Consider the following 17,506-nt stretch of genomic DNA (forward strand, 5'->3'; position numbering starts at 1 on the left):
AGAAGGTTTCTTGGTAGATCTTGCTGGCCATCACCGGGGCCTCGTTCCTGCACCACGGCCCAGGTCTGGCGTCCCTGTCTGCCCGCGGGGTGCCCACCCCACGGAGCTCCAGCAGCCAGGCTCAGCACCAGTTCTGTGGGGGTCTGAGCCCCACGGGACCTCTGTGGGCGCAGGGCAGCGCGTGGAGAAGATGGAGGTGGCCCTGGAGCTGCTTGGGCATTGGAGGGCTTGGAGGGTGCTGCGTTCCTAGTGACGGGGTCCTAATGTGGGCTGGGGGCTGTGAGCAACCCACGGAGCAGCTCAGGTGGGTGTCCACGGCGAGCGCAGCTGTTCACGCTGGGTGTATGGAGAAACCTTTCCACCGTAGAGCAGTGGAAGAGGTGGCCCTAAGGGGTCGTGTGGTCTCCATCCTTGGAGACGGATCAGATGAAGCCCTGGCCTGACCCACCTTTGAGCAGGAGGTTGGACCAGAGACCTGAAGCCCCTACCCTGCAGCAACCCTGCTAGACCGGGGGCATCACAGGCATGGGAGAGGATGGGCGACCGCAGCCAGCACCCGCACCGCCTCACCCAGGCACATCCCTCCTGCTCCCTGCATGGCCAAGGGTCTACCCAGCGATGCCCACCCAGCGATGCCCACCCAGCGATGCCCACCCAGCGCCTGCGCTCCTTCTGCTCGTGACACTTTGGGTTTGTTCTGGGAGGTCAGAAACCAGGGGATGCTTGCAAACACCATGGGGGTTTGCTGTAGAAATCCTTGCCTTCTCCAAACGGCAGCTTCTTGGGGAGGCGCGGGCTGGCAGGGAATGGATCAACACCGTCTGAAGGGAGCAGGTAGGGACCGGCTGCTTTGGTGGAGAAGTGTCTGCCCACAAAGTGCAGCACTTGGAGGAAGAGAAGCTTTGACGGGTGCAGAGGTGATGCTGAAGCCAGCTGGATGTCTCCATCACAATGATGAGGAGCTGCAGCAGAGGCAGAGACCTTGTTGCTTGAGGCTGGTGGAGAAACCTGCTGAGAAACCTCCTTGAGACATGGCATGAAAGCCAAAGCTCGGCCCTTCAGGATTCTCTGCCTTCAGCATCTCTGAACCAGCCACCTGTTTTCATGGCATCCACCAGAAGGTCATATCCTCCTGACATCTGCGCGATGTCCCTCACCCTGGGTGGGATCCTGTAGTCCTTGGTTGCTTATGAAAGCAAGCCAGAATTCCCCTGGGTCCTCAAGGCACCAGTCCAGCCCTCCTGGGTGCTTCCAAGAAAGAGCAAGCAGGGATTTATCTGAAAAAAAATCCCCAAACTGAGCATTTTTAATGAAATGCGTCAAAATATTTCAGAAGCAGTGGAAGCGTTCCATCAGGCTATTTAAATTTCTCAGCATTTGTGAAACTCCCAGGGCTGCACACGCTGAAAGGAGGAACCATGTCTCCTAGGGAGAGAGCCCGAGCACCCGTGCTGTCATTTGCAGAAGGGCTCTCAGAAGCTGCTTGGATACAGGGCTGGGTTTTTTCTCGAGGAGAAAATAGTACAGAGCAACGTGGAGCAGAGAAAACCACGTCTTTTAAATACCAGGAATAACAATTGGATAGGGGAGAGAGCCAGGCATCATGCTGACCGCACGGAAAGGTTCACAGGGGGTTGAGAGGAGGCTGGATGCTGGGAATACGCAGATGTGGTGGTCCCTGCCTCGCATCTGGGGAGGGTTGGTTCCTTCTGGTGGGCCTTGCACCCACATCTGCTCTCATCTTCTCAGCTGCTTCTGGCTGGGGACCGTTGCCAGACAAAAACGCCTCTTGGGAATAAGAGAGGCTGGGATAAACAACCATGAGAACCAGCTTTTCCGGGAAGGAGGGGACTCCCTGTAGATGTCTTCATGCCAAGATGACGTGGAAAGGCGGCTCCGTCACACGGGGGTTAGCAGGCTCGCTGGGTGTTGCATGGCCCATACACAGCACCCGCTTTGCTCCCTGCACCCATCACTGCTGCTGCAGGGCGTAGGGACCGGTTCAGCCCCACGGCATCCGCGTGGGTCTCCGGTCACATCCCCTGCAATCGTGAACTCGAGGTCAGCCTGAGGTTTTGGGCTGTAGAAAGTCTGCAAGAAACAACAGCAGAAAGCAAGGCAGTGCCAGTCCTCCTGCATGGTCCACACCTCCGCCAGAGCCCAGAAACTGAGAAGGATTGAAAGTCGCTGCCGTCTGGATGCATTAATACCAACACTAAGTGCAACCGTGCGGCAACAGCCTGCTCAACCTGCCCGGGCCAGAACGAGAACTATCGTGCAGCTGTTTTCCCCCAAGATCCAGGCTGCTGGGAGGAAATTGAAATCAAATAACAACAACATGGGGGGAAAAAAAAAGAGTGAGAGCAATAAATAAAATCACCAAGTTGAATGTTCGAGCATTCTGAAGCTTTGCCCACCCTTGGGCTGGCACCAGCCACTTTGGTGTGAGAAGATGGGTGAGCCCTGGGATAGTTTCCAGTCCCCAGGGCATCCCATGGTGTCCCACAGCAGGTCCCCCCCAAAGGAGTTCAGGATGTGCTCCAAAACCCCAGGTGAGCTCAGCCAGAGGATGAAAACGTCATCAAACCTGTGACTCGGGATGGAAATAGGGATTAGATTAAAGTGATAGTCCTTAAAATAGTCTCAAATTAGCCCTGGCTCTACTATCAGCTCTCGGGATCAAATTTGAGCAAGTCATGGCAGGTCTGGGCCTCAGTTTCCCCCTCCAGACAACCCAGGCAGGGGATCTCATGTAATTGCTATGATACACTGCCTATTTATGTAGACCACGGGGATATTAATCCTTGTGAATTTGACAGGTACTGATGTGATTTGAGTGCTAAACTCTTAATATTTATTACTGCTCTTAGAGTCCCAGCTGGTGGGTTCACGATGGAGCAGGGGAGTAGCAGCATATCCACGTTGATTTTACAGCACGTTCCTCCCCTCTCCCCACAAAAAGTGACCCTGGAGGGATGGAGATCTGCAAGGCTAGTGAAGAGCAACCAAAATAGCTCGTTCTGGTGCAAAATCTCATTACACGAAGCTGAGCTCCCAGTTTGGGGGTGTGGGTTGGCACCGCTGTGCAGCACCCAGCACATGGAAAGTGTGTGGAGGATGCAGGTACCTGCAGAGGGATGCTGCTAAGCCTGAGGGCCAGAGAGATGCTCCTGGGTTCACCAGACTAATACCAGGGTGGCTGTAGCGGCTCAAACCAAAGGTCCATCACCCCGCATTGCCAGTGGTCAAGAGATGCCAAGGGTGAGTGTAAGAGCAGGGCAAGTACATGCAGAACTTCCCCACTACTCTCCTGGCCTCTGAACACGTGGTGCTCAGGGATGTCCCGAGCTACTGATGGTTGCTGTATCATTGTTGTGTACGTGCAAATGCTACCCTTAAGCCATGTGAACTTTTAGCATCCACAACATCCTGAGGCAAGAAGTTCTGCTCCTCTCCTTCACCTGCGGGATGATCTCCTCCCACTCTTTGTTCAGGACCTGGCTCCTGTTAGCTTCACCTGATGTCTCCAGTGCTTGCATTGGAAGGACCTGAAATGCTTAAGTATCTTTGAAAGTCCAGGCTGCTCTCGCTCCTTCTTCATCCCCTCCCCTTGGGCCAGGAGATAGGGGGTTTCATAGCAGGCAAAGCCTGTCTGACCCTGATTCAACGTAGGATGGATGCCCTTCCCCAGAGTCCCTCCTAGGAACACAGCTCCAGTGCACCAGGTCTTCGGCTGCGGCAGATGAGCCCCGACTGGAGAGCACGGCCGGGGCTGGCACTGCAGCAACTATTGCCCATCTCCAGCCACTCTCTGCCACCATCCCACCCTGGTGACAGCTCACCATGACAGCCCCCGGCCCAGGGAGGCCCAGGGCAGGATATCCCGGTGTGGTTGTGGGGAACAAACGGACCCGATGTCCTGCAAGCCCGAATGGACGGTGCAGCGGCTCCTCCAACTCAGCCAAGACAAGTTCCAGTGGTGCTTGGTGCTGCGCACATGCAAATGGCTGTGTGCTCAGTAAGACTCCCAGAGGGAAGCTGTGCTAATTCAGGGGGTGACAGCATGGGCACTGGCATGGAGTGGTGCTGCAGGCACCTGGGAGTGGGCTGGAGCCTGGGTGTCTTGACACCAGGGCAGGTTCAAGCTGGGGGCTCAGCATCCCCGCCCTGCTCCTGGCCCCAGCTGAGCAATGCAGTGGGCAGCATCCCGCGGCCAGTAGCTCCACACCGCCTGGATGGCCCGGACAGGGAGCTGCTGGGGGGTGGTGGGGGGCACAGCCAGCCCTGTATTACCTGGGCTGGGACCTGCGTGCAGGAGGGTACTGCCCCGGCAGGGACCTGCCTGTGGGCCAGTGCTGTTCGATATTGCTCGATGTCACCCAGTGCCCTTGGGAAAGGAACCTGCCCGTGGGTCCGGTGCTGCCTGGTGCTGCCCAGTACCCCTGGGGCAGGGACCCGTGGGACCAGTCCTGCCCAGGGGTCCCCGGGGCAGGGACCTGCCTGTGGGCCAGTGCTGCTCCATATTGCTCGATGCTGCCTGGTGCTCCTGGTGAAAGAACCTGCTTGTGGGACCAGTGCTGCCCAGTACCCCTGGGGCAGGGACCCGTGGGACCAGTGCTGCTCAGTATCCCTGGGACAGGGACTCGCCTGCGGAACCAGTGCTGCCCAGTATTGCTCCGTGCTGCCCGATGCCCCCCGGGGCAGAACGGCCTTGCGGTCCCAGCAGGACCCGCTGCCCGGCGGGTCGGGGACGCCGGCGGGTCGGCTGTCGCCGCAGGGAGAGCCGGGGGGGGGGATGGTGGGGGGGGTGCGGGCAGGGCCAGCGTGCGCCTCGCTAGACAAAGGCGGCGGCCCCTCGGCGCGGCGCGGCGCGGCGGGCGAGGCCGGGCGCGGCCCGCGGCGGGCGGCAGGTGCGGACCCCTTCGGCCCCTCCGCGGTGAGCAGCTCGGCCCCCGCCCAGCCCCGCGGAGCCGCAGCGGCGCCGTCAATCAGCGGCTCCCCCCGCACCCCCCCTACCCCCACCCTCCGCCCTCCCCTCCCGCACGCCTCGGCGCGCTGCATCGGGCTCGGTGACAGCAGCGAGCTGGAGACACCCTCGCCGAGCGCGGCGGGAGGTTCCGCTCCCAGCCAGCGGCGAGAACCGGGCGCAGCCGAGCCCCCGCCGCCCGCCTGGCAGGGCTGCCGAAGCATGCGGAGCCATGGGCCAGGGCTGTGGACACTCCATCCTCTGCCGGAGCCAGCCGTACCAGGCGGCCGCGTCTGACCTGTGAGTCCCCTCCCGCCGGCACCGGGCATGGAGGGGGGGGGGGAGACCGCGCCGAGAGGGAGGGATGCTCCGGGGGTGATGCTGGGTGAAGGAGTGAGGGAGACATCGGGGAGAGGGGAGGCAGGAAAAAGTTCCTCCTGCCTGACAGCTGGCGGGGAGGGGGTGGCAGGGAAATGACAAGTGGCTGCGACCCCCCCCCCCCCCCCCTTGTTTCGCCACCTGTGTTAGCCCAGGGCAGGTCATCGCTGGTGGCTGGCTGAAGGGCTCGGTGCCGGAAGGCTGGTGTGAACAGCATCTCCCCGTTTCCCGCGCCACCCTCACCCCGTGGTGGTTCCCCATGGGGGCAGAAGGCTCCTGGCCAGGGGGTGGGCTGGGGGGGGGGCATAGGTGACTTTGTGAAATGCAGGTCAGGCCTCTGAAATTTGGTTTCAGCAGCTCCACGCAGGACGTGAGAAGCCACCCCCGCACACCCACCCACGCAACAGGTCTGGGGGTCCCGGTGTCGCTGCGCCTGTTTGCATGCAGCGAGGTGGGGAAGGGGCTTTGGGGGGCACGGGGATCTTGTTCCACGGCGCAGGCACGAGGGGCTTTGCATGCGAGCGTGGGGTGACCTTGCTGAGGGATGACAGTGCTCCCTGGAAGCGGTGAAGGGTGATGCTCCAGAGAGCCCACGTGGGAAGAGGGGCTGAGCTGGCTAACGGGAAGCATGTGGTGCCTGAATTCCCATCGCCCACGGGCTCGGCTAGGGATGGCAGAGACCCCCGGCTCTGCGCGCGCGTGTGTGTAGCACTCACGAGGCTCCACAGCTGCTGGGTAGCAGGCTGTGCACAGGCGATTTGCGGTACGTGGGTGCTCTGCCTCCCGGGTGCTGAGAGATCTTGGGTGCTCCCAATCCCTTCCCCCTCCCCAGCAGTTGCTGGGATCAGATCCCACATTGCCAGAGGGGTGAGCTGATCCGGCGGGGAAGGGATGCGGGTGTAAGGGGACGAGGAGGAAAGCTGCTCGGTTCTTGGACTCCTTTGTCTGGTGGTGCTGGCTCCACGTGCTCAGGCACCGGCCGAACCCCCTGGCTCGGCAGCCTGCACCGGGACCACCGCTCCCAGGGGCTGCCTCGCCACACAGGGATGTGCCCAGGAGCAGCCTCAGGTCTCCTGGAGTGGGTGCTTTAGGTGATTACAGGACCATCAGGGCGCGAGGGAAGCTGCCGCCCGCTCCTGCCCCAGCCCCACATGTTTCCCTCCGGCGTCACCAGGTTTTTGCACCTTCATGAGGTGACCTTCAGATGAGAAGCTTGCCTTTCCCTATAGAAAATAGCCTCCAGCATCTCTCCTGCCTACACGTGGTGTGGGGCTTAGACCCACCTTCCAGAGGCACCAAGAGCTGCTGATCCCCCTACTCTGCCATGGGTGCTGGGTCCAGTCTCCTCCCCCCCAGCTCTCCTGGCTCGCTCTCTGGTGCTGCGTGCGCTTTGTTCCCTGCAGAGATCCTTTCATGCTGCTGCCAGAACATGTGCCCATGTCCTTTTCTTTAAGCAAAACACACAAAGGTCTTGAAATGCCATGCTATCCCTATATTTCTTCCAGCTGGAGTGCCTCTCCTGACTTGCAGCTGCTGTTTAATGGCTTTTAAGAAAGGTAGATGCTATAGAAACTTAGTGTAGCCGGACTGGCTGCATGCCTCGAGCCGCCCAGGGCAGGAGAGGCAGGAATGGTGAGCCAAGATGCTTCCCCCCTTTTACCCAGGATATAATCTCATGTCCTTCCCAGGAGATGTTTGTCCCTGTTCCTGTACACCCCAGGGGATATATAGAGGTGGAAAAGCTTCCCAAGAGCTTTCAGACGATGCCCTTGCCCCGTGCAGCTGGCTGCTCCTTCAGCACTCGGCTGGAGCGGGTGTCCCCCGGTGAGGCCAGCACTTGTGGGGTGATGCTGCCGGCTCTCTGCCTCCGCTCCAGCCGTGCGTTGTTTAATGCTGGCTTGTCTTGTATGCTGCCGGCAGATCTTAGCAGTGCCACTGCCCGCCGTCTCAAAGCGCTGCTGCCCGGCTGGGGATGCTGCGTGGGGCCGAGATCCGTCGGTGGGCCAGGTCTCCCACGTGTGCGGTTGATGAGCTCTGATTTATCGCAGGGGAGCGTCGGGTGGCAGCCACTCAAGTGCCATTTTGCATTATCCAGGTCACATTTTAACCCATTTTCTCCTTCTTTTTCCTCCGGTGGGAAGCGTGTTCCCGGGCGGGCAGCTCCTGACCCGGTTAGCGGCAAGTGGGATGCCGGGGTGCCCGGAGCTGCTGCTCTCACAGCATCCGACAGCAGCTGGGGCTGGGGGAGAAGCAGCCGAGCTCTGCAGATTGCAAACACAGAGACGATGCTCTGAGCATCCCTGCAGGGAAGGACCTGGTTCAGCAGAGGCTGGGTAGAGGTCAGGGCTTCCTTCGGGGTGCAGGCAGGGCTGCCTGCTCCTCATCCAGCTCTCCCTGCTGCCCAGTTCGCTTCTGGCAGCTGCCTGGCAGGAGCAGATGCGGGGGATGTGTGAGCTGGCCAAGTGTCACCACTCTCAGCGCTGGTCCGGTGACAGGGTCGGTGCCAGGCGCGTGATGGAGAAGGGACCGTGGCTGCGGCCACAGCTGGGATGAGGAGCTCTGTCCTGCCCGGGGCACGGCCGGCTGAGTGGCCGGGAGCCAGTGGGCACTGGCAGAGGGAAGGGCCCGGTGTCCTCCGAGGGGACAAAGATGGCTCTTATGCATCTTTGCAGGAGTGCAGTAGTCTCTGTGCTGGGTATTCCAGGTCAACGCCAGGACCTGGATGGTGTGTCCCCAGCTAAATGCCAGGACCCGGACGGTGTGTCCCCATCAAGGCTCATGCAAGGGCGATGTGTAATGCACCATCCCCAATTTACCTCCCTCGTGCACCCACCCAGGAGCTGCTTCCTCTGGGGTCCCAGCGCAGGGGGTGCCCAGGGGAGCAGCTGGAGGGGCTGATGGCATGAGGTGACATTTGTGATGCTGCTGATGTCCCTACCTGCCGCTACCTGTGTGGCCTGGGCACACATCAGAGGGAAACCCGGTCCCTCCCCACCTCATGCATCCTTGCTGTTACTTCCCGCTTCTCTCCCAAAGCATGGCCTGAAGGGCAGCGCTGGCAGCAGAGACGTGGCATCCACGGGGGTTGGACTAGGTGACCTTTAAAGGTCCCTTCCAGCCCAGACCGTTCTATGAGTCTATGGCTTGCTCCGGTGGCATTAACTCTGCAGGTAGCCAGGGAGCAACACCAGCTGGGACGCGGAGGGTACGAGGTGCCTGGCGAAGTGGTTCAGCCGCCTTTTAGAGATCTCTGAGCATCTGCAAAGCCGAGGGCAGGCTGCCGAGCCCGCTGGACGCCACTCCGAACCTCTGCCTTGTGGTTATTGCCAGCCCCTGGGTTGCATGTTTAAAGTGCCGTGGAAAACACCGACTCCATCGCTGCTTCCAGCGTGGCCGGGGCAGCTCTGCTCCTTACCGGGCACCCACTCACCAGGGTGAAGGGGTTCAGTGGGGTGAGGGCAGCCTGGTCCCCCATTGCTGGGTTCCTTGGGATCTGCAAGCGGCTGCGTGTGATGTTCTCTGGGCTTTTCCAAAACCTCAGGCTGTTTGTGCCTTTGCCTTTCTCACAGCCTGGTGCCAGTACGTTGGCTGGGAGGTGCCTGGGGCACTTCAGCATCACCCACCCGCCTGGGCACCTAGCCCAGGAGCTCAGAGGTGCCTTGCAGAGAAGATGGAGGGGAAGCTCCTGGCTGTGAGTTTCCTGGCACCCTGCACAGCTCCATGCCCGGGGAGGTCCCTTGGGTGAGGGGGGGACCCCGGCCAGGAGCTTCCCTCCCGTCGCCCTGGGGCATCCCCCTGAGCATCCTCAGCTTCAGAGCAGCGAGTGGTTTTAAAGTGTCTGGGAATTAACCTCCGGTGCTTGCCGGCTGCCAGCCAGATGCTAGCGCAGATGCAGGCAATCAGGCCGGCCTCCGCTCCGCCGGGCAGACTGGCACACCGCGGGGCTGGCCGCGGCCCAGGGCGGCAGCACCGGCGGCTCTGCCGGTGAGAAGCTGCGCCGAACGTGCCCTGGCCATCATCTCCATCCGAGCCCCCCGCGCATCCCTCCGGGAGCTGTGCTGCTCTATCAGCTCCGGGAGGATGAGCATCCATCCGGGGTGGGCAGCCAGCTCGCCGGCAGCTCTTGCATGGGGGATGCAGGATTCCCCAGGGCAGAGGGGGATGCAGCAGCCCTTTCTGGGAATCCCTCCTGCCTCCCGCTCTTCTCCGACCCCGGTCCCCGCTTTCGCTTTTGTCTCTTTCCCGGCTCCCACGTGGCTCGCTGAGAGCTGCGCTGGGCTGCAGCCAGAAATGCAGGCAGGGCCCGGAGCTGCCTGGGACTTTCTGCCTGTCCAGCTTTCTCCTGCAAAGGGCTGAGCTGTCCTTGTTAATGGATGGGCCTGTCTGGAGGGGGGAGCGAGGGGGATGGAGAGCACTGGGAGATGCTTTGTCTGCTGCTGCGGCTCTATCCGCACGGCAGCGGGGGGGTTTAGGCGATGGAGAGCCGGCAGAGCGCAGGCAACGGGCAGCCTGGCAGCTCGGACCCCCCCCGGCCGAGGTGTCAAGGGTGGGTGGGGGTCTTGCCTGCCTTGCAGCGATGGGTGATGACCCCAAGATTTGCTGTTTTGGAGGGGTTGGAGACTGGATGGGGGGTCTCCGGCTGGTCTTCGGGTAGCCGTTCCCGGTCGATGGTGGTCCACGATGCCATGGCATCCCCAGGCAGCAGGAAGGTGTCCCCAAACCTTGTCACCCACGTAGCATCCTCGAGGGATGGACTAGCACAGCAGCCTGCGGGACTCGCCGAGTGTCGGCTCAGAAATGTCCCGGGGGCAGGTTATTTGGCAGCTCGGTCCTGCTCCCGTCCCCAAATCCTGCGCCCTGCCTGCCCTGGCACAGCCTGGCAGAGCCCTGCCTGCAATGCCAGTGTGGGGAGGCAGAGGGAAAAGGATGGCTTGAGACCTTGCAGGGAGCATTTTGGGTGGGTTCAAGCCTTCTGGGTCTTTGTCAGTTTGCATCTTCTATAATAAATCAAATAGAAAAAGGAGGTGGTTTTGGGTGGGTGTATTTCCCATAGAAAATATTAAAACCTGATTTTTTGCCTGGGGCTGGGGGGGGTTCAAGGCTTGGCCCGGGCCTTGCGGCTGGTGAGGATGGCCTCGCAGCGTGTTTCGGCATCCCCAAAGCCCTCTGCTCGCCAGATGCAGTGGAGGACTGTTGCACCCGAGGAGAGAAAAAGCAAACGGCAGCTGCCAGTGCAGCCCCGTCACAGAAGTGATGACTTAGCCAGAAAGCCTCTCCTGGCTTGTAATCGCTTCCCAGCCCCTTCCCAGTTCGTTATTAACTTGCACGTTTCATCTGGGTGACTCAGAAGACACTGAGGAGCTATTTATAAGGAGCATTTGAAAGGCTAAGACTGGTGGAGGGCTTTTTCCCCCCCCCCTCTTTCCTTGAGCTGTTGCCGGCCAAATGCGGCTGCGCTCCCCTTGGCCGCGGGCAGATGTGGCCCTGGGACAGGCAGGTCTGGAAGGGGACCCGTCCCCGTCCCCTAAGGTTCAGGGTCTGGTTGCTACGGCATGAAGATGCTGATGCTCCCCTCTGCCTGGCGTGCAAAGTCTCCCTGCAAACCCCTCCTCGCTGCCAGGCACCCCGAACCTCACCCCATTGCAGCAGAAGCCCCTAATGCTCCTGCCTGCGGGTGCAAGGTACAGGCAGGGCTGCCGGAATGCGCTCCTCCCTGGGAATACAGGGAGCCGTAGCCTGGGACACGAGACCTCGCTGGTCTGGATGGCACCCAGCCTGGCTCCGAGGGCGTGAAGCCCTGCCAAGCAGTGGGATTGATCAGCCTGGTGAGGATATCACGCTGATGGAGCCGGCGTGTGTTTGGGGACGAGGCCAGCGGCTGCTCGGTGCTGGGAGGTGATGCATCGTCCTTAGCCGGAGCTTCTGCTCCCGTCGGAGTGGAGCTGGGACATCCGTACGGCTTTGCAGCAGTTTGCAGGCTGGGGTTTATTTGCTGCAAGGGGATAACACTGGGGCTGCTCCGTGTCCCTGGTCCTGCAGCCAGGATGGGTCCGCAGCCCTGTCCTTGAGCCGATGCCTGGCTGGAAGGACACAAGCCATGGGTGCTGCTGTGTTTTTCCTTGCTCTCCAAAAAAATGGGGCCTTTCCCCATTTTTTTTTTTTTACTAGTGCTAACACAGCCAGGCTGATGGCAGCATCCTCCCCGCGTGGAAAAAGCAGGGGGAAGCCGTGCAGCCTTTAAATAAGAAATCAGGGCCGAGCAAGGCAGCTCTGGCAATGGGGAGAGGTGTACCAGCAAAGTTGGTAATCTCCCAGCTCAAGCACGGTGATGGTACATCCCCTAATGATTTTATTATCAGCTACTCGAGGCAAGAATTCTCTGCCCTGTCACTGCCTGCAAGCTGGGAGCTCCCGCTGCCGGATGGGACCCGTGGGAGGGTTAGGGCTAGGGCTAAGTTTATGGCTAAGGTTAGTGTTAGGGCTAGGGCTAGGGCTAGAGTTAGGGTTACGGTTAGGGCTAGGGTTAGAACTATAGCTAATTTTAGGGTTAGGGTTACGGTTCAGGCTAGAACTAGGGTTAGGGTTAAGGCTAAGGTGAGGTTTAGGGTTAAGGTTAGAGTTAGGGCTAAGGTTAGGGCTAGGGCTAGGGCTAGGTCTAAATTTAGGGTTAGGATTAGAGGTAGGACTAGGGCTAGGACTAGGGTCAGGCTCGTTTTCCCAGGACAGGGGACCTGGGGACCTTCCCTCTGCTCGCTCAGCACAGCCAGCTCCATTCTCCCCGGCAGTGCGGCTCTGGGGTCTCCCCATGCACGTCCTTCACCCACCGGCTGAGCCGGAGCATGGCTGGGACCTGCCGCATGGGGCGGCTTCGTCTCCCACCCTTCCCGGCCTCATGTGGGGAGTGGGACTGATGCTGAGACAGCAAACGCTTGTGGGTGAAACCTCCAAAACCTGAGTGTTTTGCTAAAGCCTGAGCCAGGAATGATGGTGTGAGGCTGGAAACACTCACAACAGCCTGCAGGTAAAGCAGCTTTCAAGGCGTGAGAAGTTGCAGCAAGCCCACGGGGGTTGTGTGGGGCCATCTCGGTGTCAGACGCCAGGGTGACGGGCACCTGGGCATACTGCATTTACTCACAGAGGTTTCTGGTTGCTCCAGCCCACACCTGCAGCCACCAGCACCCACGGCAGAGCCCCGTGGCCGCATGTGTGCACCGGCTCCTCTCCCCATCGCCGCCCGCGGCTGCCTTCGGCCGCAGGGCATCCCGGGGGTCCCTCGGGAGGGAGAGGGTCGGAGCAGGCTCAGCCAGCGCCGCAGCTCAGCAGTGTGAGCCAGGAGCAGCGTGACCTTTGTTAATGAAATTTTTGCTCTTTTATTTCCCCTGCGTTCCCTCCAGTGCTCTGCGCCGTCAGAGGCTTGGGCTCCTCCAGCAGAGCACTGCAATGTGTTAATTACGGGGTTTCTTCCAAGCCCGGTATTACGTGCCCGCACCGCGGGTGCTGCTGCCCTGCTGTACCCCCAGGACGGTGAGTTTGGGCTCGGTCTGGCCGTGCAGATGGACTTCTCGGTGCAGCCGCCCATCACAAGGAAGCCATGAGATACTAGCAGAGGATTTCACAAGGGGGATGGCTCAGCGTCGACGAGGCTCCTGCCCCAAAGGAAACCCCAGCCCAGCTGCTGAGGGTCGAGCATCCCCCGAAATAAGCACAAGGGCACTAAGGTGCCCTTTGGGTGCTGGTTTCCCTTGGCGAAACCTGGGATGCGAGTGGATGCAGCCGCAGAGCCGAGCAAGCGCCTGCTCCGGAGGATGCTGCGGGAAAAGGAGATGCTCACGGTGGGACCCAGGCTTACCGCACCCCGGGGGAACTCAGGGAGAGGTTGAGGGGGGGCTGCTGTTGGGGCTGGCTGTCCCCAGGTAAGTGACACTCCCGGGAATTGCTGTGGCTCCCTGCCAGGCACCCGGCTCTGATCCTGCCCCTGCCAGATGGATGGGATACCCCTGGGGCTGCCCAGCTGCCTGTGGTCCCCAGGGAGAGCCGGGGCAGAATGCGTGCCATGCCGCAGGCTGGGTGGAAGGGGCACCAGTGCCAGCAGCTCCGCTCGTGCCCTCCCAAACCCCGGGAGCTGCATCAGGGCAATGCTGGGGGCCTGTCCTTGGGCCTCCCTCGGTCCAGCTGTGATCATCACCCCTTCTTCAAGGAGCCGGAGCAGGCTGTCCCGCTGCACTGCTCCCATGGGAATGCGGGGATGGAAAGGGGGTCTCTTCCCCCAGGGAATAGCGTGGGAGCTGGCTCCCGGGGTGCGTGGGTGTGCCGCGGCCACGGCTGTTTCGGTGAGGATGGAGGGGCTCTGCGGAGGTGGGGGCTTGGCAGGGACCTGCGGCGCTGCTGGGGACCCCCCCCCCCTCCGCCGCGCTGGCAGGGAGATGGGACAGCAGGTCCGTGGGCTGGCGAGCCCGCAGCTCCGCAAGAAGTGCAAAGTCAGGCACGCCTGTGTATCGCTTGTGCACGGGAGCCGGGAGCGTGCCGGGGAGCGAGCCCCGTGTTCGAGCCGAGCATGTGGAGAGCCCAAGCTGGACACCAGTATGGGCAGGGGGGACCCCAGCCGTGCCCCCCACTCCCCTCCCTCCTGCAAGCCCCAAGTCTGCAGGCACAGCAGAGAGGCAAGGTGCTACCAAGAGGACCGTGGGACCAAGGTGCTACCCCCGGGACCCCGTTTCATCCCTCCCCGCTCCGTCCTCCCCTGTGCAGCTCCGTGGGATCCTGGCACCATCGCTCCTGCACCGCAGTCAACCAGACCCTGCGATGGAGACCCCACCAGGACCCCCGAGGCTGGGGACTCTTGCCAGGTGGCATCTGGCTGCCAGCCCTCCCGCAGGTGCCCGGCTGGGCACGGCGTGGCAGAGAAGCCGGGGCCAGCAGTTCACCCCGCAGAAAAACCATTAATTCATAGAAAGTGCAATCCAGCATTAATAACCCGACCTGCCGCGGCACTGGTCACACCGACAGCAGGATCTGGCCACGCTGCAGAAGCTGATTGAAGTTCGTTGCCGGAGAGTTGGTGCCAAGGGAGCCGGGGGCGAGCAGCGCTGCGCGGGGGCTTTGGCAGCGCCAGGGACCATCACCAAAGGATGCGGCATCTCCGTGCCCATCCCGGGGGCGAGCTGCCCGCCATCCCAGCTTTCCCATCGGCGTTAGGACCCGTGTCCCCGCTGCCAGGGACAGCATTGGGGCTGGGGACGGCTGCCCGTGCCCCACCGAAGGAGGGGTCTCTTCTAACCCTCCCGCTGTCACGTTGTCCCCGGAGAGGAGAGAGAGACGGGGGGAAGCGGTCCTTGTGTGAGAGGCTTGGTCAGACATAAAAACCGCTTCATCGCTTGATTAAGGTACAAGATGCGCTGCCATCCCCCGGGGCATGTCCCTGGGTTAACGTGCCCCTGCATCTCTCTGCCAGCCCTGTCCCTCCTCTGGTGCCTGTGCCAGCCCTGGTGCCCGTGTCCCCCCTGCCAGCCCCCTCCCTCCTCTCAGGGAAAGGCAGAGCTTTGCAAATTAAAAACTAAGCTTGGCTCAGTGAAATGGGGCTTTTAAGCAAATGGGTGTCAGATGAAGCAGCTCTCACCCCGACGAGCCTCAAAGGCATGAGCGTCTTTTAGCCGTGTCCTTTCCCTTCCCTCCGCTGATGGTCCAGATCCCCGGGCTCGCTCTTGCTAATACAAATAATTTGTGTTTGCACGGTGCCTGCACTACGTTTATTTCCCTGACATGGAGATTTGGCTCATTTTGGAGGGGAGGCTGGCCCGTTGAGTGGCTGCCGCTTGCACCATGGTCGGACACAGAGGTTTTGGTGACAAATCCAGGGTGTTGCAGCCTGGGAGAGTATCCCTGCTCCTGGAGGAGCTGTGGTTCCCAGAGAGGGATGGGGCATGGACAGCAGAGGCGGGATGTTGAAGTCCTGCTCTATTCCCATGGGATTTTGCTGATGGCATCGGATGGAGGGGACCCCAGACCCCGAATGTGGGGTTGAGCCCAGTTTGGTGCTGGACGGGGATGAGCAGTGGGGCTGGTTGTGCATCAGGATGGGCAGGATGGAGAGGGGGCTCAGGGAAGGGAAAAAAAGCCAGGAAAGGGATAAAACAGCAAACAGCACTGGGAAGATAACGAACACACGCTAAAACACCACCTCCGGCTGCCTTTTTTTTTTTTTCCTCTGGTTATCAACTAAACCTACTAATTGAAAGATGAGTTGGCAGAGTCTGTAACGCTGCATTTATCCAAGGACAATTCCCCAGAGATTCAGGGTAACCGTGTGTTTTCTCTCGCCGCCTTTGCCGCGCCGGGTGCTGTTCCTGCCTGGTTTGGTGCCAGGGCTGTGGCGTGGGCACAGCTCCCTCGGGGTGCCGGTGGCCTCGCTTGGAGGTCCCTAAGGTGGTGGCACTCCTGCTTTCCCCTCCTCCTTGCTCCTGTGCCCCCATGCAAAGCTCACATCACCCGGCATTCCCAGCGTCCCCCCTTGGGGGGCTCGGGGATACCCTCCTGCTTCCAGCGAGCTGGGTCCTGGCGTCTTGGGGTGCAGTGTGATGGGGATGGGGATTTGCAGGCTTGCAGGGCTGCCAGGCTTTCCAGCCGCATCAGACAGGGCCAGGCTGCATTCCTGCGTCTCCTCGAAGCCCCGGGGAGCTGCTCTTCCAGCCTGGCAGCGAAGGCAGCTGCCTGCACGGGACCTAACACTTAAGGGCTGGGCAGCAGCCGGCGAAGTGCGTTTGCCGTGCAAACAGAGCTCAGCCCTCCCGCAGACTTATCGAAGGCACTTAGGGCTCGATGCGTTTGTTAAGCAAATAAATCGCACCCGGCAAAGCTTCGGTGACACGGTTCCCTTTCCCTCCCGTGCTCCTGCCAGGTGGTGTGTCACCGCCCGGCATCCTGCAGCACCTGCCCATTAATATGCAGGCCTGTAATTACCCAGAGCTGACAATGGCTCTAAATTAGACACAGGAGCTCAGCAGCCATCCCTGCCTGTCCTGCCCGCGGATGCCACGGCGATGCTTAACCACGGGGCACCCCATGCCCGCGCCGTGATCCATCCCTCGGATACGCATGGCGAAATCCTTCGGCTTCAGGCTCGGTGTTTGCAGTAAACAGGCAATTTTCTGTCGCTGCTTGAGGCTGGGGAAGATGAAATCCGATTCGGCAGGTGCCAGCGTGGGAGGTTGGCTGCCTCCGGGTGCTCTTCGCTGCTGAAGGATGGAGGTGTCCTGGGTGTGCAGGGACCCCGGAGCTCCCCACCGATGCCTGCTGCTCCGCCAGCCCGAAACGCCCTGAGTTTGCCCCGGGCTGTCCCGTGCCCCCTTAGCATCTCCCCTCAGCCCCATTCCATCCCCCTGCTGTGGTCCTCATCCCCCCCATCACACGCTGCTCACAGCGAGGGCTTTATCGAGGCAGGGGCAGATGCGATCTCCCGTGTTGCCTTTGCCTGGAGACCGAGTTATCTGATCCCAGCCAGCCCGCGGGTCCGTCTGGCCGGTGCTCCGGCTGTCATGTTCCTCTGCTTCCCATTTATTTCTCCCTTCTTGATACGCTCTCGAGCCTCAGCCACCTCCAGAGCCGGTGCTCCGAGCCTGCTCCCCCCTCCGCCTCGCTCACACCAGCCTCTCCCTTTGCCCGGGCACTGGTGCCCACCCGGGGCTGTGCCCTGCTCGCAGCTGGGGGTGATGCCCACCCGTGCCCCCCGGGGACCCGCTTTTCCCCCTGCTCCCTCATCCCTCAGGCGCTGGCGGCATCGCCTGCCCTTTGCCTTCGCACCTGGCACAGGCAGGACCACGGCGTGGCTACCGGCAGGCGCCTGTGCCGAAATGCGGCTGCGGGTACCGATCTGTCCTGCCATCCCTGCGTGCTCCGAGCATCCTCTGCGACGAGCCCCAGCTCGCTCCTGCCGCCAGCTCTGCAGACATTGGGGTCACCGCTGTCACCCCATGGGGACACTGGCTCTCACCCTGGCGAGGACCTCGCTGGTGCCGGGGCCAAGCCACCCTCCAGGTTTCCAGCTCCTCCAAAGTCACCGGAGTCACTTGTGCACTTACGGGCCACTAAGTGCTGTAATTACAGATATGCTTTAATTAGCATAATTGCGTTTCTACACAAATAAAACATTTGGCGTAGTTAATTCCT

At 61.1% G+C, this 17,506-nt stretch overlaps 1 protein-coding gene across 1 annotated transcript in view; it reads left to right on the forward strand.

Annotated features, from left to right (window-relative positions):
• The first annotated feature begins 4,880 nt into the window (after positions 1–4,880).
• PDE2A (phosphodiesterase 2A) overlaps positions 4,881–17,506 on the forward strand; it is a 51,625-nt gene continuing 38,999 nt past the window's right edge. Inside the window, exon 1 of the mRNA XM_052812699.1 lies at positions 4,881–5,266. Coding sequence (XP_052668659.1) covers positions 5,199–5,266 — 68 coding nt within the window. The 5' untranslated portion in view covers positions 4,881–5,198. The remainder of the gene's footprint in view (positions 5,267–17,506) is intronic.

The sequence above is a fragment of the Harpia harpyja genome, chromosome 17 (assembly GCF_026419915.1).
Source record: "Harpia harpyja isolate bHarHar1 chromosome 17, bHarHar1 primary haplotype, whole genome shotgun sequence".
NCBI classification, from domain to species: Eukaryota; Metazoa; Chordata; class Aves; order Accipitriformes; family Accipitridae; genus Harpia; species Harpia harpyja.